Below are 26,197 nucleotides of genomic sequence, written 5' to 3'. Positions count from 1 at the left end.
TTGGCATAAATTTTTCATCAGATAGTAATGCGATTACTCTGTCTTTCTGGCACTGAGGCTTTATCTGGCTGCAGGCAGTCCAGGGGATTCTGTTACTGTGTGGGGATCCATACAGGCTGTGACTCTGGCTTCAGGTGGCGACTGGATATATACAGTATGGATCCATAAATCCCACTCTCCAATGAATAATGGGAGGAATAATGGTGGGATATATATTTATACAGCACAGAGTTTGACAGAGAACTTAAAAGTGGAAGTTTTTACAGAATTTCATTTATCAGGGCTCCTATCTAGCGGAGTATTTATACCACTGTATAACCAGAAGGGACTTTGCGCAACACAAGTGCTACCTGACCCACACTCATCAGCACTTGAGGAAAACACGTCTCCTCAGAGAGTCTCTGAGCTACTCCCAGAGGAGGCTTGAATAAATATAACACCGCCACTTCACCCCCCAAGCCACATATCTTTCATTATTCATTTCATCTGGCCTTTTTGGAGCATCCAGCAAGTGAGTAAGAGAGAGACAGGTGACAACGCATCCACTAATGCACTGGGTAAGGGAGAAGGGATAGGTGTCTCCCCGGAAGAGCAGCCAAGCCTCTGGGTCTCTGGGGACTCAGTCAGTGGCGATGTGGGGGGGGAGAAACCCGGCCAGACAAATCCATCGGAAGCATGTTTAATTGTCACTGAATTCCCTGCTGGCATGACTCTAAAAAACCATCCACAGGAAGAGAGCTGAGATGTTCGGAAAACATTTAGTGGATCAATATGCCTGGGAGAGCTGAGACTGTGCCGAGTGTGTGCTCAGGGACCCGGCCCGAGCCTTTCCAGGCAGAATACAGCTACATTTCTATTACTCAGACGGCAGGATCAACCTATTCAGCATATTTCTGTCCCCAGCTCAACTGCACATTATTTACTGCTGTGTAGCTCGGAAAGGGGGGGGGGGGGGCATTGGGAACTGTTGTCTAGGCCAACCACTTGTACTGTATGCATCTCTCACTCTGGGCTGATAGATGAAAAATACCGTGGGACTCATTGCTGAGGCAGTCTGGGACTTAACAAAACAACTCAGGAGAGCTACCGTGTGATGCTATTATATCCCACTGACAGCCCCCTTGTCAGATCAATGGTGCCTTCTTTATTTGCATGAATGTTATTTGAAAGCTGTGAACCAAAACACGTGCAGAATGTGTATGTGTGGGTGCAAGAATAATAAAAAATGTTCTTACTCTTCTTACCTTCTTTGAGCATCCCCACTTTGAGGCATTTCATGAAGCGACAAGCCTGACATGATTTGCGTCTCCGTTTTGTGATCTCACACTCATTTGTGGCAGGACAGCTGTATTCTATGTTACCTGAGGAGAAGAAGAATAAGACCGGGTTGTCAAACACAAAATCATAATTGATTATAGTCAAATACATTGCAATTTAAAACTTCATATATTGGGTAAAATATGAGGTGTGAAGATTTCAGCAGGGACTAAAGTGAACCTAAAGGTGAACTGGGTGCTGCCACTGATGTGCTGTGTGCTCTCTGTGCTATCAGACGGTCTATCATAAATCATATTTTGCCATCTAGGCATGGGCACTTGTTAATCACATGATTCCATTTCTGTGGTGTGCAGGCAGTTCAGGTGTTCCCCAGCGAGTACAGAACCTTCCAGCACCGAGGGCCACGGCAGGAGGAGAAGCTGGGTTAAGAGGTAAAGGGTGGGTGTTGGGGGGGGGTGGAGGTAAAGCTACAGTAGTCCTTGAGGACCCATCAGTAGACGCCACCCTGGTCCAACACTAAATTGGCCTCATTAATTCTGCACGTGTCCCCTCCGGGCCCCGGGCGAGGGCCGCGTCCCCCTGCGCTCAGAGGGGCCTGCCACTGCCTCAATAGCAGGCTAGAGAGCCAGACATGCTGCCCCTGACCACTTTACATAATACTCCTGCAGACCCAAACCTGTTGTTACCACTGTTGCCATTGTTGACTATTTACATAGTGCACAGGCAAGAGGCCTTATGCATTATTCAACCGCAGCATCTGATTCCAGGACGGAGCAATGAAAAAGAGTTTCATTGCTACACAATAAAAGAGCCGGTTGCGCTCTACTCTAGCATTAGCAAAAGAAAGGGCAGGATATGTGAGGCAGTTCCTCCGCTTCTGTCTGATTCCCTACATTTTACTGTATTCAGGGCTTTTCAATAAAGGGTTTCAATATAATGGTCACTTGGGCCTGGGAATTTGAATCATCCTCGTTTTGAAGCTTTCAGCTTGAAAGATTTTGACATTGCTATTTTTTCTCAACTTTTCTTTTAACCTGGGGTTTATGCCTTTGTCGGTACAGTGAAAGAAATTGTTGAGTAGTAAAATCGAATTTAATCACTAGAATTACCTCAGTATCTTTCCCCCATCCACTAAAATACATGCAAGTGAACAATATGTCAGCACATATGCTTCCTGTTGAAAGGACTTAATACACACATACTGTACAAGAATCCCTTTAACAGATGAAGCATTTTTTACTGGCAGAAAGAAATCCACACAGACGCATTAGGATTGCATCCCAGCATCCTGTGGCTGCTCCACAGCTCTGACCCTCACTCCACATTTCTGTACAGAGAAACAGAAAGCTGTGTAATATTCCACCGGCGTTCCTCCACTAGCCCTCCAACATCCTTTGACAACTTATGCAATTATGTTAACATTATTGGACAGATCAAGTGGAGGGTCCCAAGATGTAATAAATAATTAGAAATTCCTCCTTATATCTGGGTTAGAAATCATTATGCTAATTCTCCTCATCTCTTTGGGATTGGGGTAAATAAAGGTGTGAGGGAAGCGGCTGATGAGCTCTGATTGTCTTTCCTCCGTCTGTTTTCTCTGTTGTCATAGCAGAACCAGACCATAATAATCCTATCCATTTCCCATATGCTGGGAGAAGGCAATCAGCGCCACGCTGCACTGGAATCAATTTGGAGGTCTTTTTAGTTTGCGTTTCCATTATACACTAACCAATCAGCAATTTGGGATGTAAAGCACTAAACGCAGAAAAGAAACGCCTGAGTTTTGTTTGCAAATCTGATCAAGTGTTCTCACCGCATTCGCTAGTGCGCGCTATGTTGCAGGTTTGTCTGCACGGCTCAGCTCAGCCCAGTTGACCCTGTGTGTCCCTGAGGACGCTCTGTTTACGGGGGGATTTTTCTCCCCCCCGTCCCCCCTTCTCTTTGTCAGGGGTGCCGGGGACACGTGCACAAACCACACCTGGTGGCTAACTAAGAGAGTTAGCCCTTTGATATCACACACTCCAGAAACACAAACAAACATACGCTGACACGCTGCTGTGTCCACCTGTCCTGTCGAGCCCTCTGTGCGTCTGATGTGCTGTCAGGGGGGGCTTCTCATAGCTCAACGCAGGGAGAGGGGGTGGATTAACTAATTTTTCATCTCTGCATTTGGTTTATATTTAGGAGGGGGGGGGGGATTTAGTATCAGCAGGTCACACTTTAAAACCTGCCACCTTACTGATGTAGAAAAACATCCAATGTAAATATTTAAGGAAGTTTAAGTAATTATTACATCTTGTATTCAGTCATCATCATGTCAAATGTTTCATTTATGCTTTATGCAAAATACACCTGGAATTTATGTGGTTCATTTGATCGAGCTTTGAATGTATTTGTTAAATAAAAACATAATTCTAGATGTTTATGTTTATGCATTTACTATTTTACCTTGAATATAATAGCCATTAGAACTACACGATGTGCCCATTATCTTTATATCTGCAGTGTCTTTCTTGTCTTTATCTGTATGAACGACACCGTTTGCAGCTGTTTTCTTGTCAGATTTACGCCAATTTGTCCCCAGAGGGAAGAATGAACTATTTCTACCTCAATGTAACTTAATTGTTTGGCATGAAATAAACTGAAGTTAACTGGATTTAACTGACTTTGTGACTCTGCACAAGATGTGGGCATAAGAAAACAGATGAATGGTTTAACTGAGCCATCTAATAGCAGGACAGGAATTTGTGGTTATAGTAGCTCTGAACACTGACTCAAAAGAGGCGCACCTATGAAATGTTTTAAGTGAGCTTGTCATTCACGGATGATGCCTGGAAATCGTGGCTGCTGCAGCAACGGTACGACCAGTTTCACTTTAAGAAATGAAGCATACTGGCGGGAACCCCTTTAACCCGAGGGCCATGCTCGGGTTTATCTGTCTTTGGAGAGGTTATGGTATGGTTACCAATAACATTACAGAGTGAAGGGAGAAGAAAAAGATTTCCCTCCTTCTTCTCTTGATAAGTATCTGTCTCAATCTATTTTATGGCTTTTCAGGACCCATGCCAGGGCACAGAGGGGAAAGTCAGGTCTTGTAAGTAAATTACAGTAAAATGGCAGGTATTTCTCATCAAAATCTAAACTGACTTTTACAGGCTTACTGTCAAGGTCTATTACTTCATATAAAAGAGGGCCACTGAGTTCAGTTGGTTTTCAAGCAATTTTACACTTGGGTTCAAAATGGGAAGAAAACACGGTTCAATAAGAGATTTATGTTTTTGATTGGTGGGGCACGTGAGGTGCAGCTATGGGGGGATGATTAGGGAGCAATGAGAAGAGGGGTATTTCTGGGATGGATGGAGATCCAGGTTGACATTAATTTGGGCCTGGCCTTGACTAATGTAACTATCTCCACGTAGGAGTTCAAGGGGCTTTTCACTGGATGAATAGGTGACAGAAGATGGATTTTCCGTCCGCTTTTGTTGAAAAGGTAAGGGCATGAGCTGAAGAACTGGAGGCCAGAGCGGGAAGTGAACCAAAGGTAGTACGTTACTCAGTGAACAAATGGCTGCATTTGAACACAAAGTAAAAATATCTTCAATACAAGTACATTTAAAGGTTAAATATTAATATATGTGAAAATAACTACAATTTTCCTATCAAGAAATAGCTGCTGTATCACAAAAAAAGAGAAATACACAAGGTGAGCACAAGGTGATGAAGAAACTGTCATGTACATGGTTAACATTAACTTAGCATGTTGTTTGCCCTAAGTGCTATAGAACAATGTGATAAAGGGCTGGAAAAGACAGCTCCTTTGTTTTCCTCTCATTAGAGAGGGCCGTCTCACACTCCACCCTTGACTGCCTCATTATTCCTTTAATTAATCAGTTCTCATCAACGGCACCCTCTCATTCTTCCAAGGGCTCTACATCCCGCTATTTACTGCCTCCATTTTCCTCCAGCGATCCTGCATGTGTTTCTTTTATCATTTCAGAAGGATTTCACCTCCCCCAAAAAGTCCCTGCGTCCTCCTGCCTTCTCTGCCTGGGACCCCTGTCTGATTATTATGCCATTAAGCCTCTCCTCCTCTCCTCTGAAAGAGCAGCAGGGTCCCTCTCCAATCTAAAGAAGTCCTGGGTTTTTTTCCCCTCCTTTCCCTGAAATTACCCGGCGACGCGTGCCTGAGTTTCTAATTGGCATGCCCGTCCCTGGAGACGGCCCCCTCCCTTCTTCCTAATGAAAAGCCTCGGCCTTAATTACACTTTCCAAACGCTGATTGTTATTGACAAAACTCCTGTGGCTCGGACAAACGACGGCAGATTAGCTCCATTACAGGCAGCCCTCCAAGAAGAGAAAGAGAGGGATTTCAAATCGACAATGCAAAGTGAGGGGTGGAAAAAGAGGGGCTTTCAATTTTTTTCCATGTACCTTTCTCTTAATTGTTTGGGCCATTGCTCCACTTAAGACGTCTCTTTCTTCCCCGATGCCTCTTTTCTGTTCCATTGTGTTGCCGTCAGTGTACTTTTAGTGAGGGGACAAAAGCCCAGTTATGTTACTTGAGAGAAAATGTTCATCTTTTGTCAATAGACAGGATTGCTGATGGCAGCATGGGTAAACAGGAGGATTTGGCCTAATGCTTTTGTTTGCCTGCAAAAGGTACATAGACTGTCTAAAGCTGATAGGGCTGTAAGGTCCAAAATCAACACCTATCATCCAGACAGGCAGCCTGCTCGCCATATAATGCCCGCAATCAGTAGTTGATGAAAATGTATTGAAAGCAATGGATAAAAGATGTCAGACTCATTTAGTTCAAGTATCAAATTCCTATTTTTCTGCCGCTCTTACTCATCTCATTTCACTGTACTCCAGCTCGTTTTACCTATTTTATGTCGTTTTTCCACCGCATGTATTGCACTACTAAGCTGGCGGAGCTTAGACCTGGGCAGCTGTGCTTGTTGTGCAGATTTTTTTTTTCCAGGCTCAACAATATCTCCGTCTTCCTGATTAATCTGGAGCAGAGCGCACAGTTTCGCAGTGGGGGGCCTTTCATTGCCTCTCTAATGAGAAGCTGTGATACATCATGCCTTGCAGATAGCCAATCGCACCCTAGTCCCCGGGCACGTGCGCGCACACACACACACACACACATACACAAAACAGGACAGGAATAATAAAGCACGTTCTCTGAGCCCCCCAAGGCATCTGGGCAAACAGCCCCTCCACTCCACCAAATCTGACCTCTGAGCGATGATGTCATGTCCACCACACACCACCAACCATGACAGATGATGTAATCATACCCACACTACTGATCTGTCCCATGTGGAAATATTCTTCTGCTTTGTGTTTTTGAAAAGCCCGTACAATCAACGCTTATCAAATGCACATTTATTTGATAATCAGTGAATAAATGCATGTTTTTTTAAGTCATCCTGAGCAGTTAGGTAGTGATGCTGTCAAAAACAAAGATCTGTTATGCAGGTTGCTGGTCTCAGGAGGGAGAGAAAACATCTTCCACACTCCAGTGATTTTTTTTACATAGTAAATCGCTGGGACTGCGGATGTTTCAGTGTTGTTGTGAGGCCAAAGGTAACTTGTATGGAGGGTGTTTTTATGTCTGGTGATGTGGCGTCATGGGATGAAATAACTTGTATCGAGTGTTTGTCGGGGGGAGGTGAGAGGAGGAAAATACCTTGTATTGTCCTTTTAAAAAAGGCTTTGCAGGCCTCACAAGAGGCCACCCCATAGTGATACCCCGAGGCTATATCTCCACAGACCAGGCACAGCCTCTTGGGGAGGGAGTTCAACATGTATTCGCACTTTATGGACGAGTCCTCCATGATGGTGCTGGAGCAGTCGTCATAGCGCTTGCGGCAGGTGCCGGCCCCGAGCCCGCTGGGGGTGAACATAGGGGGAGAGTCCAGGCCGTTGGAGTGGCTGTTCATGGCGCTGACATAGCCACCACTGGCGTCTGAGTTGCCGCTGGGGCTGTGGTGGCTCACTGTGTCGATGACCGAGGAGGGACTGGATGGCTCCGTCTTGATGTAGGACCCACAACTGGAAGGTAGGTGCCGGTCATCAGCGGCCATTCTATTCAGCAGCCTGCGGAGAGGGGTGATGGGGCAGGGAGGAGGAGGGCGAGAAGAGGAAGATGATTAGCAGAGGTCTTCAGAAAGCAGAAATGAATCTCATCCACCAGAGTGACATAAGTGCCTAAACCACAAAATGCTCAATTGACATTAAGTACAAAAATTTAATGTTTCTGTGGCAATTCATGACAACATGAATGCTCGTTTCATTTAACCAGTCAAAGGTCAAAGTCAAAGTTATTGAATCTACAGTGAATGAAATGCATGTATGTTCAACTACACAGTTTAACTGCTCTTCTATAGACGATAAACACTAAGTGAAACGTGTTTCTGAACATAAACAAGCAATGTCGACATATGGGACAGGAGGCGAAAAAGATGGGAGACATCAGGTGGGTTTCATGTGGTCACTGTCCTTTCGGTTGATATGTTTTTATAGAGTCCCGCCCTCACAACCTCTGAGCTGCTATTGGCTGGGGGCTAAACACCCATTGCCCACTGAGTGATGCCCAGAAACGTCCTGATCACAGCAGAATAAAAAACACAGGCAGATGACAGGGACCACTGCACACTTCTACTGGGTCATAAGTGACGATCGAGAAGGATTACTGGACTGTATGAGTCTATTCATTGCTTTTTTCAGAAAATCCTACTCGTTCTGCCTTCTTTCCAACTGTCTGTTCTGTACAGCACCATGTTTCCTAACCTTCCCTATAAACCAGTGAACCAGAGGGAGGATCTGAAGTGCTTCATTAGCCACACACCACGGCAGCTGAGAAAGCACAAACACAACTACAACACACACATCCACACACGGGTGCAGATGTGTCCACAGAGCACACACACATAACAGACGGAAAGAAAGTGAAAGGGGGACAGAGAGAGAGGGCACTCAAATAACTTAACACACAAGTCGGGAGCGTCTCCATAGTTTAGAGCGCGGAGTGGACCTTGGCTTGTCTCCTTGAGTCAGCAGTCAACCAAAAGGAAACATGATGGCAAGATATTGACTTTTTCACTGTCTGCCTAATAACTGTGTTTTGGAGTACATGCAACACGATGCTGTAACGTGTGCCGGCTAAAGTGCAGCCTTTCGGCCGCGGCCACAAAATGCACTCTGAAGCCTTCCTTGCTGATATAAATCTATTTCAGGCCCGCTCTCTAACCTTTAACTTGAAATAGCGCTGAGAGAACAACGGGGGAAGAAACTTAGCCTGGAAATGGTTGAATCATTTTTTTTGGGTCTGCAAAACGGAGTAAACGAAAGAGGTGGAGGAGATGGATAACTCAATGTATTGGGGATGCAGTGTAGACATAGTGACCTCTTAGGGTCAAGGCGAGGTCACACACTTACATACACACACACAGAACCACCGGAGGGGTGAAAGGTCACCTGCACTTGCCTGCATTAACAAAATTGAGCCTTGCATGGCTTATGCAAATGTGGACACAGGGCTCCTTGTGAGTGGCAGCTAGACAGACCAAGTTGTGCCTTAGCACATTAGTTCCATTAGCATATTGCCAACTAATGGTAATGTTTACATATTTGACATGTCAGTTTACCATCAGCACGGGGAGCATTCCCTGCTGGGCCCTATCTGCCTGATTGGACGGCCGCTGTCTGTCTCAGAGTGCTTCACAGGAAACAGGAAACGAGAGGCCTCCACTGTGTCCCCGACCGCTTGGCCGGACCGCCTCCTGCTCTCTGAGGCTGATTTAATTGTGAGGGTGGGTGACGGAGGGGTTCAGGCCCAGGGGTCAGTGGGTCAACCTTATTTTCTCACCCTGGCTTCCAGGGCCCGTGGAGATGGGGGTCAGCGTGTCAAATTAAATCTCATTCCCAGGTTTCCTTCCCTGCTGTCATGTATATTCATCGGAGCTCCAGGTGCCTACCACTTCTGGAAATTCACAAAAAGGTTAACTGCTAAAATAAATAATAAAAAATGGCCCCTGTTAAAACCGTTGACCTTGTGGAATAAGCCCTTTGCCTGAGCACTTCTGGAATCCTTCCTAAAGCCTTCACTATATAAAACTGATACACAACTACCACTGTGCTTGAAAGAATGCTGTCCAATTCACGGTATTTCTTTCAGCATCTTTGTTCAAATGATGCAAAAAAATAAATTAATACAACTGATGCTACGCTTTGGGGCGGTTACTCAGATAAAAATGATCCACCTGTACTCTTAAATGTCCTTGCAGAAGGAAACTGAAGAAGTGAATCCACTTCATGCCTTTCTAAAATAGAACTTGCCGCTCTTGATATATGCAGATTGCATCCCCATAAATTAACGCACGGCTCTGTGTTCATCTGCTTTATGTTCTCTGTTTCAGATGGATATGTGCACCTGTGCGCTGGGGCACCTGCACTTGGCTTATTAAAGGCCATATATTAAAACGCAGGAGCATAAGATGGCTCCATTTAGCTTTTATTTCACAAATTCAGAGTAAGCTTAACCCCGGTTCAAAGGCCATCTTCAGGGTGACACTTAGCATAATTGCATAAGTGTCTTAACTGTTTCCCCTCCAGCTCAATGTGGTCATTTATAATAAATGTGCTGGCTAGAATCCCCTTAACTCATTCTGCTATGACACATTATACCACTGCTATGCTTATGTTTTTAACAAGCCTGCATATATTGATTAATGATACTGAGGGAATACTAACCACTTGAACCTGGCGTATTAATCAAACAGTCTAAAATATTTCTATAAATATTAGTAATCTCTAATGGGACAGGTCCAATTTAAATCTATAAATACCATTGTATGGAAAAATGAATTATGAACATTAAATAGTTTGACAGCAGCAATAGTTGTAATAAATAATTCAGCATGTGGGGCAGGTGCTAATTAGCTTGTGTGCTACACAGACAGAGCAGACAGGAAAGGGTCTGCTGAACTATAAAATCTATAGTTCTGTCTTCCTTCCTTCCTCAAGGTAAGAGCATTTCAAATTCTGCTGCCTGGCTGCCCAAAGGAGCAGCGCTCGTCTAAGATACAGTATCTCTCCCTCTCTCTTTGTCGCTCTCTGTTCCTCCTCCTTTTGTTCCCTTTGTACCGATCAAAATTCATGCTGAGTAGCAGGTTATGGGCCCGCAAAAGCACACTGCGCAGTTTGGTTTTAATCTGATTCCACCTGGCCCCCCTAACAGCATTTCAGATCCCTAATATCATTCCACTGGTGCTGCTGTGACCAGGATTAGCTGGCCTAATGATCTGGCAGCTCGTCTCACACTCGCCGTTCCTCGGCTTCCGAGAGGGGAACCGAGGGGAACCGAGGAGCACACGTCCTCTCGCTTCCCTCGCCCGTGAGCGAAACTCGGAGCGCTGGACGACACCGTCGTAAGAACGCGCTACATTCAGGATCTAATTGAGCCAATTTGTAAGTATTCCTGCTGAGAGCTTCCTGCTCACTTCAGGAGGATACTGTCATCCTCCACCGTTGTCTGGGCGACTACAGCTCTCCATTCTCCATGTCCTTTTCTCTCTCAAGGCCGCCAGGTGCCATAAAAACACAATTTTATAACATTTGCCAACCTCATCCCAGAGTGTCACATCCCTGCTACCTGATCAGACTGGGTAAGTGGAGGGGAAGGGGTAGGTGGCGGAGGTGGGGGCTGACATCTGCAGGCAGGGTGATGGTGATATCAGATGCCCCGGCAGGGGCAGATCTGTCTGGAGGGCCCCAGGCGATGTGGCCTGATAAGCCACTGGCCCCAGAGTCAGCGCTGGTAGGACGAACTCAATTAGCTCCTGACAGACCTCCTCTCAGCCCGGCTCAGCCTCCCCGCCACAGCCAGAACCCACTGGCAGCTGCCACGCTGACCTCTCCTCCAGGGGCCACTGCCACCTCTTACCGCTCCAACACACAGCCTGGGATTCATTTTTGGGAGAGCAGACACCACGCGGAAATGCTGCACGGCCAAACTAAAGCCACAGAAACACATGCGGTGGGAGCGCGTGTGCCACCAAGGGTGCTTGGTGTGTGTTTTCGCAGGGGGAAACGTAAATGAAAAAGGACTGAGGCTCAGGGAGGGGTTGGGGTGGCCCTGGGGAGAAAGGAGGGGAGATTCCAAAACACACTTAGTTGAAATATGGAGGATGCCTTTCCGTCTAACTGCTTCCAGGTTAATGACCATCAGGGGAATAAGAGGCCAAAAGACTCTTGGGGCGATGAGTGTGTGTGTCTGTGCTTATAGGTCTGAGTGTGTGTTTGTGCTGCAGACAGAATATGAAAGATGGAAATATGGCAGGGTAGGGTGGGGGGTGCAGGTTGACGGCTGTGGTTTGGTTGGAGGCAAGCCCGGCGCTCCACAGGGACCCATTCTAATCTATGAGGGAGAGGCCCCTAATTTTGGAGTTTCTCATTCATTAGTCCTGCTCTGGCAGCGAGAGGAGGGAGCGGAGGGGGTGGACCTGAAGGCAGGGGAGGGGCCTCTTTATTAACGGATATGCCAGACACTCAGGAGAAGCTGACAGAGATTTATGATGCACAGATCTGTGGAGGCAAACAAAAGGGAAGTCGAGGAGACAGAAAAACAGGAAAAGACAAAGTAAGCGATACATGAGGGGAAGGGAGAGAAGAGGCGGAGAGTGTTTATCGTACCGATGGAGAGCAAGGGCCCCGGATCAATAGTCCGTGGGCTCAGGGCTCGTGCAGGGTTACCACTGGGGGAACCGTGCTGCTCTGCGGCCTGGGCAATTAAGTTTTTCAGTCTCCAGCAGAGGATTATATTTAGCTGCTCCACAGCGATGTCACTGTAGTCTTTATAAAGCCATGAGCTCACTTCACTACGACAACATGATGCTCCAGCGGCACCACAAGATAGCGCTGGCCAAGAAGCAGATCACATCTATTGATCCCCCCCCCATGCCTCTTCCTGTTCCAGAGATGCTCCTGGCAGGAAAGAGAGGGCCTCTTGTGATACAGGCGCTGCTGTTTGTCTGACGTAAACTGTCTGGGCCACACTGGGCAGATCCAGTTCTTATAAGGGGCTGAGTTCAGGATGTTGAGAGAAGCAAATGGCTAATGATGGAGCGACCGTCTGGGGTGGGGGGGTGGGAGAGCTGTCGGGCGTCTAAACTTCCCACTGCGGAGAGCAAAGAGTTAACAAGCGCCTACGCGGACGCGGCGGGGAAGCTCCCTGCAGACGTGGACAGCTCATGTAAAAAAGAAGTTCAGTGATAAGTCTAGCCTGCCGTGCCGAGCATTTGGGATCAAATTTCTAATTCTGCCTTTTCATTAGAAAAGATTAGTTTCCATTACGCCCATTATGTGGCATGGCCATGGTATAATTTAACAACATACATTTACAATGGCTCGTGATAACTAGAAAAAGTAATTATAGTCCACCACTGGCAAAAATCACCCTTAAAAACAGTTTCTGATTAGCAGCGTCTTGTGTATTACAAGTCTCCTCCAAAGACGGCCACAAGAAGACTGCTGTGGTTCATGACCTCAGACACAACCTGCTGTCGTGTGATACGTTAGTGATACGCGGGCGCCAATATCAATATCACCGAGGCACAGGTGACGTGTTTTAACTCTAAGCTGCTCTGCTTTATGACAGCTCGGCTCTGTTCGACATGTGAACGCGTTACTGAAAAGACACAATTTTTACACATCACCTCCTCTTGTTTAGCTATAAAACTCTAACACATACAAATAAATACACTATATGTTTGATTCCTGCTTTTTGTAAAAGACGTCCTTGACATTTCAGTGGAACAGCAGGATTTCCTCTTCAGTTCCACAGATGCTGTGATGTATCGTAAACGAATGTTTTGCGAGATGCTGTTCATCACAGAATCTCTTGCGTCATGAATCCATCGACCAATCATAACAGCCTCCCCTGTGATTCTCATCATGAACAGTGGGATTCTCCTTGAATTTACGTGTGACATGATAATAAAGTGAATCAATAAAGCCAGAGGAAAAGATTCAAAGGTTCACTCCTTTCTTTAAAAACAACAACTTTGTAATACCACCTCAAATAACTGACCCGCCCAGACTAATCTTTTAGTAATAAGTCGTAAAAATTCCGTTTTATGCCACAAAAGGCTAGCTTTTGTTTAACTGCCATAAATTATGTCGAAATCCAGCAGATATGAACCACAGCACACCTCTCACGTACTCTCAGTGGGGTTCCTTATGTAAAATAAAGAGGGGGGGATTATAAAATATGAATGATGGAAACTTGAACAAAAAATAAATTGAAATGAGTGTCATGCATTGCTGTTCACTGTCGAGATATTTGTGGAACAAACTGTCAGAGAGATGATGTTAAAGAGGCTGGTTCATTTTATCAGAAGGGTGAAGGGTATTTCTGATTGTGTTGCATGTTTTTCACTGTGTGTGTGTGTGTGTGTGTGTGTGTGTGTCACAAACAGAAAGAAATATTATTATAAAGGGTTAAGGCTATTTAACACAGTCCAGTGTAAATCACAGGTTTAGACACAGTGACTGTGCGTACAGGAGGACGGAGGCATGGAGCCATGCATGAAATTACTTCATTAATCTTCTTCTGATAGGCCGTCCTTGTTTAGGGGGGAACTCTACCTGCTTAAAACAAAGAGCCCAGCCTGCCTCTGTCATAAATTCTCCTCTTTATAAAAAGAACAGCCAAACACAAACATACAAATACACATGTGCACACGCACTTGCGTGCACAAGGCAAAATTAACAGGCCAAAATTAGCAGCTTTATCGGGTGTCGGGGATCATTTAAACACAATCATACGTGTAAATGTTTGTAGAGGTTCAGAGTCAGTGTGTAATCACAGCACATTGGTATGATTTAAATCATCATAATTCAACATGATCATCACCTCAAAAATCTTACTTGATTTTTCACATTTAAATTGTCGTTTGTAGCACAATTCAAACAGCCTCAAACTGAATTGATGCTGCTGAAAAACACTGCTGCTGCGACTGTCAGCCTCAGCAGCAGACACAGTCATAGCAATAGCCTCTAGCTTTTTACAGGCTCATCTCTACCAGCTGCCACACATTCCCCATAAATAGTGCTGGTAATAAAAAGGCGGGTGGGCCTAACTGATTTATACGGTGGTGTCCACCACCACACCATTCAGGAATAATTAAACTTTGGGGATATTTCCTGAATTAATGTGCCTCCGTCAGGGGGCAATCTAAACATACATTTCAGCGTCGGCCACGTCTGGTGTCGCCGGACGTACGGGGAGGGAGGGACCCTCCAAGTGGCAGGTTCAACAACCAGCCACTCAGTGCCACCATTCGATTGCACTTAGCTCTGTAGGGCTGGTCTCGTAAGGAGGCATTTTAATGCGAACGCGCTTTGTGACCAACAGGCAAATACACACACAGGTTGTGTCATTTGAAGGCAAACGAGAATCACACACACACACACACACACACACGCACATTCTTTTACAAGAACAAACCTGTCGGTTATCAGATGAAATGATCGTATTACAAGGTAACATTCTGTGCAATTGAGAGGCTGATAATGAGACTGAATTTGTCTTTCATTCACATTTCACTTTCACTTTACATACATCAGGACAGCTCAGCAAAACTTTGATTTAACTAAGATGAAAGCATCATCAGCTTAAGTAAACATTTTTTTAAAAAGGAAAAAGGAAAAAAAAGAGGGTACAAAGTAAGAATGCACATGGGTTCATGTTATACGACTTATATACTGCACGAGCTTTGCTATCTCTGTGTGAGTGAGCGAGGAAATTCAAAGGCCATTTTTTCACACTGTCATATATTTATTAATTCTATTTAGTTTTGCAGTATTACATAATTTAATGTTCGAGTCACTTAAAAATTCAAGCAAAGGGTGTTTGTTATGAACAATGCATGTTTGACATGGTTCAATAGAAACAAATGGGTCAACAGAAATTCCTGTTCAGCAAACAGAAACTAGGCCTGTAGTGGCTTTTTGCTCACTGCCATGTTAATAGCTGGTTATTGGTCGCATCTACTTCCCTCGGGCAAATCATGGATGAGTGATAGTCGTACTCTCTCTCTCTCTCTCTCTCTCGAGAAGACACATCCATAACATAGTTGCTGGTAAGTGTGCAAACTGCATCAAACTTCTTAATCTAACAGGATTCAGCAGTTGATGCCACAGTTTCCCTTCCAACTACAGAGTGTGTTTTTAAACATATGAGCCTCAAACATTTAATCACAGCTTTCCAAAGAGCGATGAGACAAAAAAAAGTGCTTGTTCTAAAAGCTGTAATGGGTGCAAGGCTCACCCCGGGCACGCAGAGGAGACTTGGTGAAGCTGTCAGTGGGAATCAGAGCTGCTACTGTGACGGACGGATTCGATATTGATTTCATAAATAAACAAAGCTACGCATCGATCCTAATGTTATTTTGCATTTCAATTACTGCTCCGAAACATAACCTTCAAACAACTGGCCGCTCAATACCAATAGCCTTCACTGATAAACACCCATACAGTTACCCACCTTACATCACATTTTCTCACTAAGTGTGAATTAGTGGACCTGGAATTTTCCCTCCACTACATTTCAGACAGAGTGGTTGAAAAACAGCAGCGCTGCAGTGAGCATTTTAATCTGCAGGCCAGGGATGCATGTCACACAATACTAACGGAGAGAGCCACATGAAATGTGGCAAACTTGGCAGACACAGAAAACTTCATGAAACTAATTTACCACTCTGCTGTTTTCAGTGTTTTCAAGTGTGTTACTGTAATAACAGCTCTTTTCGTGACTCAGTTATTTTTCTCAGCTTCCGTGTTCCAGATGGTGTGTGTGTGTGTGTGTGTGTGTGTGTGTGTGTGTGTACATGCATGCGCGCATGTGTGTGCAAATGAGGAGGAGCCCTTCAATGTTGGAGCAACAGGAAGAAGTGCTGACGCACCGTGTCAGTGATAGCACTCTGCTGCCACAAGGGCATGAGAGCCCACGTAGGCTAGCATTATCCTTCTAGACTAATGGACCTGGTTATTTTTAAACAGATTCTCACACTGCGGTGGAGGTGTCCAAGGTTACAATGGATGAGAAATCAGGAGGGACGCGTGCGGTGACGGTCGGTGGTCTCTGTGCGGGTGGATGTTGTGAAATAGCCAAAGAGGCATGGTAGCTAATCAGTGAGAGGTGTAAAGGCCAAACATCAAATGGGGTCTCAGGAGATGGTGTGTTATAATAGCATGGTGACATCTTCCAAAATTGACCAATAATATCAAAAAAATCTAATGTAATACATTACTGACATGTTGGTTGGTATGAAAAGAAAAAAACTTCTCTTGCAATATGAGCTTTTTTACACTGATTTCTATGCACAATATTAAACAGAGTGTCAGGTTTCGGAGCAGACCAAGTCTGTTTATTGCATGCTTTTTTTACTCTTATCTTTCCAATGAATTGCCTGGGGAATAAAGCGCCACTACAAATAAATGGGTGAGTTTAATGTAGCAGCTCCTTAAAAGCCAGCCTGGCAAGTATGAAGGCGAAAAACCTCTGAAGCTACATAACAGTGAACATCCAGATAGTGTCAGTAAAACCTGCATCCCCATTTGGCCTGGAGAGGGACAACATGCTCCACCCTCCCCCCGCTCAGCCTGAGCTGAGTGACATATTTACAGTGAAAGTAATGATACTAGGTACCAGAAATGAGAGGGCTCCAGCGTGGCCAGTGGACTCAGGAATCTCTCTAATGAATTGGACAACAAAGCCCTGTTGGTACAAGGAAGAAGTATTTAGAATTGGGTGACAAACTGAATTTAAAAACATTAGGTTTCCTTTAAAAGACACATATCCCAGCGCCTCCTAAAAACTCTGGGAGCTGAGGAGGGTGGGAGTGGGACAGGTGGGCTGGCCGGTCAGCTGGCCTGGACGCCGCAGCTACAGGGGCCACCAGCTCCTGGCTCATAGCGGGGTGGCCATTCTCGGCCAGGAGCCTCTTCTGGTAATGTATTCTGAAACCAAATTACCGTAAGCTGATCCCATCTGGATAGTGTCTGTGCACGGCTGCTTTGGTTACCCACCACTGCCTCTAGCCTGCGATAGCATCTCCATGAAGACAGCAAAAATCTGATTAACCTAATAACAATGAAACACTTGGTCAAAGAGCAAAGAGCTTTTAACTTAAGATACACTAATGCAATTCCCTCGCCTTGTTTTCTGAAACCTAATAAGAATGAAGCGGACGGACTGCTGGAGATGGGTGTTTGCAGGCTCTAATGCAGCAAGCTGGGAATGAAGTCAAATAAATTGAAATCTAATTCATCACTGTGTGCTAACTTCTTTCTGCTTCTCTAAAAAATACATTAAAAAGCTCTTATTTCATGAAGGGAAATTGGATAGCCTCGTTGCTTTACAGCAGCGGCTCTGCCAGGGCTTAAGGCAAGCGGGGGTGTTGACGGAACATTTAGAAGCAGAAAGAAGTCACATCTCAATTCACTGCCGCTCAGACTGTGTGTGTTTTCTAGCAACTCAGACTGACAATCCTCAGCATAAGCTGACTTCTGAGTGGCGCAAACTGCAATACAAGCTCGACAACAAGCCTGTCAGATTCAAACAGTAAACGGCTCGTCTCGCTGCCTGAGCCAAAGGATACTTAGACTCAAACAAGTCAAGCAAAAGTAAATAACAGGTCGAGTTTATTGGGGCTGCAGCCCAATGGCCATGGCAATTTTGAGCAAATACGTATCCCAGATAATAAAACTTTCAGCAAAAGCTGTGTTATGAGAATACTTGATAATAGCTCCCAGAAACACACATTTCAATATATCTCCAGTGTGCAGGGACAAGAGGAGCGTGCCTCTCTATTCTGAAGGCAAAACTCTGTTTCCATCTCATTCCCAGGCAGTGGCGATGCCCTCGGGTCAAGCTATAGAGTGTATTACTACAGTGATTCCACAACAGTGCTGCGCTAATTACATGGAGCACATACGTCCCACTAATCCTCTCGCCCAAGCATCACGGCCACATCCAGCCCACAGTGAGGGGCTGCGAATGCCGCTGCACAATTAGCAGCAGAGAGCCACTGCTGAACCCAAATGAACAGCACGCTCAGGCCAACACACGACTAACTCATCAAGTCATCAGGAAGATGCTAATTTACCACCAGCCTTATTTCTATGTGTTATTGGGACAGATTTTTAGCTCATCATTACATCCACAATAGCAATTTCTTGACACACCTACAGTAAGTCACTCAAGTTATTATTGCATCAAACACCTGTTTCCAGCTTTGAAAGAGTAAATGCTCTTTTCATTGTTAGTTTAAATGTGTTTCATAATATCATGAACATTATATTATGGACAAAAAAAGGCATTTGCTTTCTTGTATCAAGTGGCATTAAATATTAATCAGTGCTTTCTTTTATTGTAGCCACATTCAGTGCAAGCCATCACTTAATCTCTAATAATATTGCAATTTGTCAATATGTACCTGTAATGTTTTGGGAAAAAATAACAAATTAACAACAATAAACATTAATTGCATTATATTTCTGAGACATATTTTTGCATGGACATGTGTAAGAACTTATTATTTTACATTCGATAGACTGAACACAGTATTTGAGAGTAAAAGCTAAATTAAAAACACATTCCTGAATTTTGCCAGATTACCTGAAAGGAGACAAAGCCAAAGAAAATCAACTGAAAACAATTTTAATAAATGATTTCCAACAATAACTGAAAATGTTTTCATGTTTAATCATGTCTTAATAATGAACACAATTCCAAATGCGTTGGAAAGTGCATTTGCAGGAAAAATTATTTGAAAATGAAAAATATCTCCTCAGACTTCAGAATAATCATATATTAACATTTTTAAATAGACATATATAATGGGGTGGTGTAAAGATCTGCTTAAAAACTAAATATTAATTATAGTCGTTTTACCATACAATTTAGAGACTACTTTCAGGGAATACTACTGAGAAAAACAGAAATACACCTGAATGTAAAACACCCACTCTGCCACTGCTGCTTCTGTTCTTTTGTATTAAGGTGTATCTGAGAGAGCAGAGAAATTTTATAATCCATTTCAGGGGAAACTAAGGAGATTTCTGCGTGTATGTCTAAGATATTAATGTGTTTTCTAGAATGACTTCGTAGTGATTAAAGCCCAAAGTAAAGAGTATCTGTAAACAAATGGTTTGAGTGAAGCAATAAACATTACCACTAGAATTCAGCTCTCTGACTTAACACTGAATTATTTTCTGTTTAGTATTTTCAGAGTATGTGTTGCTTTAAAATTTAACAAATTAAGAAAAAAACTGAACTCCTCAATAATGGCATTATTAAATAAGCACATTAAGTTGCAAGAAAACTCAGTTAGTGCAAATGATTAGAATGTACGATTTAAATTGGACTGTTTTTCAAGAGACAGAATAAAATAAAAATTCAAATAAATGCATAAACGTGGAATTGCAATGAGGTATCAGGCCACAATTGACAAGTGACAATCGAACTGTCTTTAAACATCTGACTGGTCGTCCACAAACCACCACTTTTGCATATATACTACTTTAGCGATAATTTCTAATAAAGACATTAGACAACATATAAATATAATGAAGATTGTTTTAAAAATGATCTATAAATTGGAACAAATCTTTAAATAAGCCCAATCTTCCAGCCTGTTTTTTTCATATATTGACAGGGATGAAGTAAACACATTAATACTGTACCATAAAACTGTTTCAAATAAAAAATAAAACAACAAATAAATATTTTGCACAACTTAAGAAAGTGTACTGTGCATCAAATGTGAGTGACTGACGGATTTCGAAAGTTAAAGCGAGGCAGGGACTGTGAGCTCAGACTGTCCCAGCAGCCAGGAGCTGTTGAGACAGCAGCTTGCCTCGCGCACCGCTGGCTGGGACGGACCTGCCGGCTCCCCGAGGTTACAGGGTCCTTTCATTCGTCTTTCTCTAGCTACAAATATTACAGCGTGTAATTTATCCCCTCCGATTCCACGGATTCACGTTAATCTCATCTCCTTAAAATATTATTCTCATTCGCCCTGGGCGGCCCGATCTAGGAACAAAGCCATCAGCAAACAACCTCCTAACCCTGCTGGACAGGTACCCCAAATTCTTCACAAGAGCAAAAAGCAGCCTTTGCAGAGGGGGCTAAGCTAAATCAATCAGCCACGCTCTGAATGAAATTTAGAAAGACGGGCATACATGATGTGTTCTCACAATAAAACTACACACACGTACGCAGCTGCACCTGCCCTGTTGCTCTATACCGTCAAGTCTTACATGATTTAAAAGCTGTCAAAACAATAAACGAGAGAAAGTGCACGTTTAAGATTGTGAGCAGATGTGAGAAGGGAAAGTGCATCACTGCTAAGACAAGAAAAAGTTCAGTTCCTAGACGAGGAGGGCAGACTAAAGCAGACACTGTTAAAAGAGCAAGCGAGGATAAAAAAAAAAAGACAGCAAAGAAATAAAAGTGCATCACAACAGAGGGGTTAAAAGGAAAAGTGCAAGAAGGAAATAAAGAAACGAGGTGCACCTACTGGTTATGATAGCTGAGAGGGTCTGGAAGACAAAGTTCTGAAATGTCCATCAGTCCAGTTTTAGCATTCCAGGAATGAGAGGAAGAGGAAAGAGAAAACAATTGAGACCCGCTTCTTCCCCAAATGATAGCACAGCACCCTCAGAGACAACGCTGGCGAAAAACCCCCTCCAGCACCGCTCCCCCCAGCCTGCACAGGTATGCTGGACTCTGATGGACTGAGTGGGCGCGTGTGTGCGTGAGCATGTGTGTGTTGTGTGTGTGTGTGTGTTTGTGTATATATGTGTGGGAGAGAAAGTGTCTGTGTGTATGTAAGTGAATGTGTGTGAGGCAGAGAGAGAGAGAGAGAGGGTGAGAGTGAAGGGGGGAGGGACAGACAGACAAGAGAGGTAAAGGGGGTGAGAGAGAGAGAGAGACAGAGAGAGAGAGAGAGAAGCGCAGGCAGCAGCGGGATGAGCGCTAAGATGGAGAGAGCATGAGAGCGCGAGCGAGAGGAATGACTCTTTCCATGGTCGGGATAGGGCTCTTTAAGACTCAAGGGCTTGATGAATATGGAACAGCTGCTGTTGGCTGGCTCCGAGGGGCAGGACTTAAAGCGACAGAGGGGCCGACGGAGCACCGAGGAGGAGGGATCCAAACGCTCTGCTCGCACACTCCGCCGTGCACAAGTACAACACACACACACACACACACATATATATATGTGCACGCCACATATGGCTCACACACACATAGACCAAACAACCTATCACATGAACAACAGAGATGCGTCTAGGAAGGCAGCCAACACACAAAGTTTCAGCCTCAGTGAAACGAAAAGAGTTGTGACGTTCCGGATGCTTGAAACTCAAAGACGAGCATAAATGAAGATGAAGAAGAGGAGATTGTATCAGTTCCTCCACCTTTCATTTCTGGAATATTTCAGAAAAGCTTCATTTGTTTCTTTTAGAGTGTTGACTTGCAGAAAACACATTTCTTGTATATAAAAGAAAAAGTAGACCGTCTTTACATTTTTTTTTTTTACATTTTTGCGACATTTACTCATCTATATTTTAGGAATTTGCAAACAAAAGCAGTTCCTCTCCGCATCTTTTTTTTTTTTGTGCACGCTTGCACCAACAAAGCCAAAGCAATCACAGAGACCTTAAACGGAGCAGCTCACATTTCAGAACTTGACTGTTGCAACAAAAAAAACCCCAAAACCTTTCATACATTTAAGATATCAAAATGTGCTGTGATATAACACACCATGAAGTAAGACCTGACGCCAGCCTGAGCCGCGCTATAGAAGCTCCAGCAAGCAGTCGAGTGCATCTGCAGCACTTCGCTCTCAAAAAGCAATAGCTTTCAAGCCACTAAGGACAGTAAATGTATTTATTGAGCTGTGTCGCGAGCTCCATTTGCCGGTGTTACATGTGAGGTACCATTGTGAAACCTTTCACCACCTGTGAGAGATGATCTTGAGCCATAACTCATATTCTGGAAGCCCATCAGCTTCTAAAGCAGCGGAAAATCCAGCTCTGTCTTCTCTAACCCCAGCTTTAGAATCGCCTGTGCTTCACTGTTGATCAAGCTCAGTAAGAATGCCGAGAATGCAGATACCATTTCACAGTCAGTGAGGGTCTCCATGTTACTGTATCCCCACATTATAAGAACGGAGCTTACCATGGCATCTTATTGGAGAAATGAGCAGTCCAACAATGGCTGACACTTGGCCGAGTCAAGCAGAAAAGGAACGGCAGCTCGCCCACTTCTTCAAAACTCACGAGGCGCCTGACATCGGTCTTCAGCCACTTCAGTGAAAACAGGAGCGAGCGAGGAGGAGTCGAGATCTACCGGCAGATTCAAGCAAAAAAAAAAAAAAAGGTGTGTTGGGTCGCTCTGCTGCTCTGCTGAGCAGGAGCAGTATAACCCTGGGAGAGGAGTCCAGTTCCATTCATCGGCTCACGTTTCTATAATCAATGCAAAAACATCACGCAATCCCTATTGATCATCACAGGCCTATTGATGTGCAGCAGTAGCGCCTGCACAGTGCCACAGATCACACAGCATCTGCTCTCTCTTTGTGACAAAAACAAATGCCTAAATAAATGAAAATCCAATTAAGATTGATGCCAAATCAAACGCCCGACAGCTTAATTCCTTAAAGAGGAGTGAAACCGCTATCAAACACAGCTCGCAGACTTCAATGAGACGCTGAACGCAACACGGGACAAGAGAAGGAAACATATCTGTCCACCTCACAAAGCACAAACAAGACACAGTGTATACTGTGCATCGTGCTTCATTACTGATCAGAATTTTAATATTCAAATTTTCAGCTATTTATCCAAGTTGTGGCACTCCATTTCATCTCATTTGGGGTGCAAAAGTCTTTTAAATATTTCAACAACGATCGCTTAGCTAAAGAAACAAAAACTGTCTGTAAAATCCTTCATTATGAGTCACATCACCGCACAAAACATGTATTCTAGCAGTAGGAAGAGCTGATCCAGCATTTTTAAAGGCAAGAGACTTTGTATCAACTGAACAGAGAACCACAAGAGGAGGTAGGCTACTTCCTCATGACGGACTGCAGTATTATCCTTGTATCTAACCTGTGTCCTGCCTTTCATGTTGATAACTGCCTTCACTTGACAAATCACATTTCTGCATATTTCCCCTCGGCCTCCTGAGGCTTCCGACTGACACGGCGCAGACTTTTTGTCACGTAGCGTGAGTTATGAAAATCCTGCTGCTGCTATCGTCGCTTCTTATCAGCTCTGTTATGGAAAAAGTCGCCGCATGTGACATTTGATTTGACAGGAAGGGATCTGATACAAATGAAGAATAGAGCTGCACTAGACAAACACTTGATCACAGATGGCATGACAAAGTTAGTGGAGTGCGATGACTGGGGCAGGACTGTTCTGATTATCTAAGATTTCTTTTTTTTTTTTAATGATTGAGATTTCTGTTTTTTAGCATCAGACTTATCTGCTATTCACTCTGTGCAGCTCACACATGCATATGCAGCTGTTTGTTTACATGTGCTGATTGTGTGGGTGGTGCAATAAAAACCATTCTGCAGTAAATAAAGAGCTATGTTAAAGAAACTGAAGAAATTTTGAGCAGATTGGTCACCTAAAGTGGATTAAATACTATTTGTTTAATTTATCTATTAGTGTCAAAAAAAGACACTGCCTTAAATTTATTTTTCATACAGCAGAACTTAAACATAACCAACGCGAAGCATCATGATGCTCTGATGTTTCTTTGATAAACTTTCTACTTGATTAAATGTCAATTTTATGCAAAATGTCTCTGGAATCTGGTTATGTCAACAATTTTGGCCTTTGAAAGAGAGCTAACAGCTCTGAAACAACCCAGAATACCTCAATCTATGTATATATATTTTTGCAATGGCTTAACAAATTAATCTGCATTGTTAGACAATTTTCCCTCAGAATTTGTCAGGAAATAAACTGACAGCCGGGCCTGATAAAGTCGCCATATTTAACCTTTTCATGCATACAGTAATGGTCAAATCGATAACGTAATTCAGTCACCATTCCCAGAGGAAGAGGCAGCAGCTCCGCGTGCACTGCACATGCCTCAATTAGGGCTAAACCGCGTGCACGCTGATGTCATTTACAGCAGCTACAGGTGCGTCGAAGCTACGTTTCAAATCGCGTAAAAACGTTTTAAATTCCCCCCCGCCACAAAAAAAGTACACAAAACTGGGAAGAAAAAACTAAACGACGTGTGTGGAACAGGAGGATAGGCGGATGAGCACAGTGTACCTTACTCGGACAAGTCATGTCACATCCCCGGCCGAGCACAGCGCACAGTGGACGTGGTGTCTCCAGGTTGTAGCGGCGGTGGCGGTGTGGCTCTGCGCGTCTGAGCGCGCCGTTTAACTGTCGCACACCGCAGCCACACCGGCAACTCCGCCTCCGGCGCGCGCCCTGTGGCCAAACCGAACACCTCCACCGGCGGAGGGACCCGGTTGAGCGGGGTCAAATGTGACTGGAGGGAAAAATAAGTTGGAAATGTAAACGTTTTTTATTTAAACTCCCACTGTTTGGTTATCATTTCGAACGCTCTTATTTAGTTTTAGTGCTCCGTGAATGTCTTCAGCCCGTGTTTTAGACAGCGTGTTCTTCGTTACAGCCTCTATGTGCCTTTGCAGCTGTGTGCAGTGTGTTAGGGTCTGTCAGAGGCTCTGATCTGGTTCGTGTTGCTTCTCTACATTTGATGACAGCAGACGTAAAAAGGTTGAACACCACAGCAGTCGGCTGGTTTCCACTACTGATGAATAAACACCAGGACAAAGCAGTGTTGCTTCTACAGTCACTGTTTCATACAACCCAGGCCTTCACAAACTCCATTTCATTTGATTTTTTTTAGGTTTTTTTCTAAATATGTATATTCTTTTATGGAGTTTGGTATGAAGTTTTTTTTTGTAGGTGAGATACCGTAAGGCCACCATATGAAAATAAACTATGATCAAAGCAGTTGCTATCAGAGTGAAATTAAAATTTGTGCCCCCTGTAGCATCCCTCTGTATGGCCCCTGGAGGACCCCGGGCCCTATTTTTTGGATCCACTGTCAATGCTATGGCAAAAGGCCACAAACATCAACATGTAAAAACAATTCAAAGATAAATTTTTCCAGCACTGCAGCTTACCCTACAACTTCTGGGGCCTTTCTCATTCAAGAAATGTGATTTAAAGAATTGTTTGTATATTTTCTGTTTTTATCCTGTCTCATGAAAGGTTTTCCTCCACACATTTTACATTCTCCATCACTGACTGACTGCCTCAGATGTGGAGCAGAGCATACAGGCAGCTGACAGCAGCAACCAACTCTATCATCTCCACTAGAGGGAGGGCTATCTCACAACAAGGCCACCGAGGAGCTGCAACTGAGGTACCCTTATTTATTTATTTTCCCAGGGTGATAGTGTAATTCATAAACTGAATGAATGACAGTCAGGACAGTGCCAACAACCCAGCGCACAATAGAGCCTCGACTGCATTTACTTCTGAGCAGAAAAACCTATCCATTACAAACGTGTAATTATTGTCCTTAATAGATTAATTCATGCTGAAAGATAGAAATGGGTTCCAGGCTATTGATGTAATCATTTCACTGAGGAAATTAAGTGACATTAAAAGAATGATATTGTCACCGTGAAAGTATCATTGATTCTTTTCGAATGCAATTAACTGTATTTGAAAATGGGACCTGCACATCGAGCTGCACAAGGAGCACTGAGGATCACTTCATTTGTGAGAGATATAAAAGACCAAATTATCCCATCAAAGGGAAAATCTATAAATGTAA

General features: G+C 44.0%; 1 protein-coding gene across 8 annotated transcripts in view; it reads right to left on the bottom strand.

Annotated features, from left to right (window-relative positions):
* esrrb (estrogen-related receptor beta) overlaps positions 1–24,748 on the bottom strand; it is a 45,420-nt gene extending 20,672 nt beyond the window's left edge. Inside the window, exons 1-4 of one of the 8 annotated variants that reach the window (XM_041953667.1) lie at positions 24,652–24,723; positions 16,997–17,065; positions 6,974–7,383; positions 1,236–1,361 (exon numbers count right to left, since the gene is read on the bottom strand). In XM_041953667.1, coding sequence (XP_041809601.1) covers positions 1,236–1,361; positions 6,974–7,370 — 523 coding nt within the window. In that variant the 5' untranslated portion in view covers positions 7,371–7,383; positions 16,997–17,065; positions 24,652–24,723. Of the gene's footprint in view, positions 1–1,235; positions 1,362–6,973; positions 7,384–16,996; positions 17,066–20,870; positions 21,166–22,534; positions 22,651–24,651 lie in introns of those variants that run through there. The other 7 variants (XM_041953662.1, XM_041953660.1, XM_041953661.1 and 4 more) reach the window with 7 other exon arrangements.
* Positions 24,749–26,197: the final 1,449 nt, after the last annotated feature.

Source organism: Chelmon rostratus, chromosome 15, assembly GCF_017976325.1.
Source record: "Chelmon rostratus isolate fCheRos1 chromosome 15, fCheRos1.pri, whole genome shotgun sequence".
Lineage (NCBI taxonomy): Eukaryota > Metazoa > Chordata > Actinopteri > Chaetodontiformes > Chaetodontidae > Chelmon > Chelmon rostratus.
The sequence above is the reverse complement of the archived record's forward strand: the minus strand, read 5'-3'. Positions and strand labels throughout refer to the sequence as shown.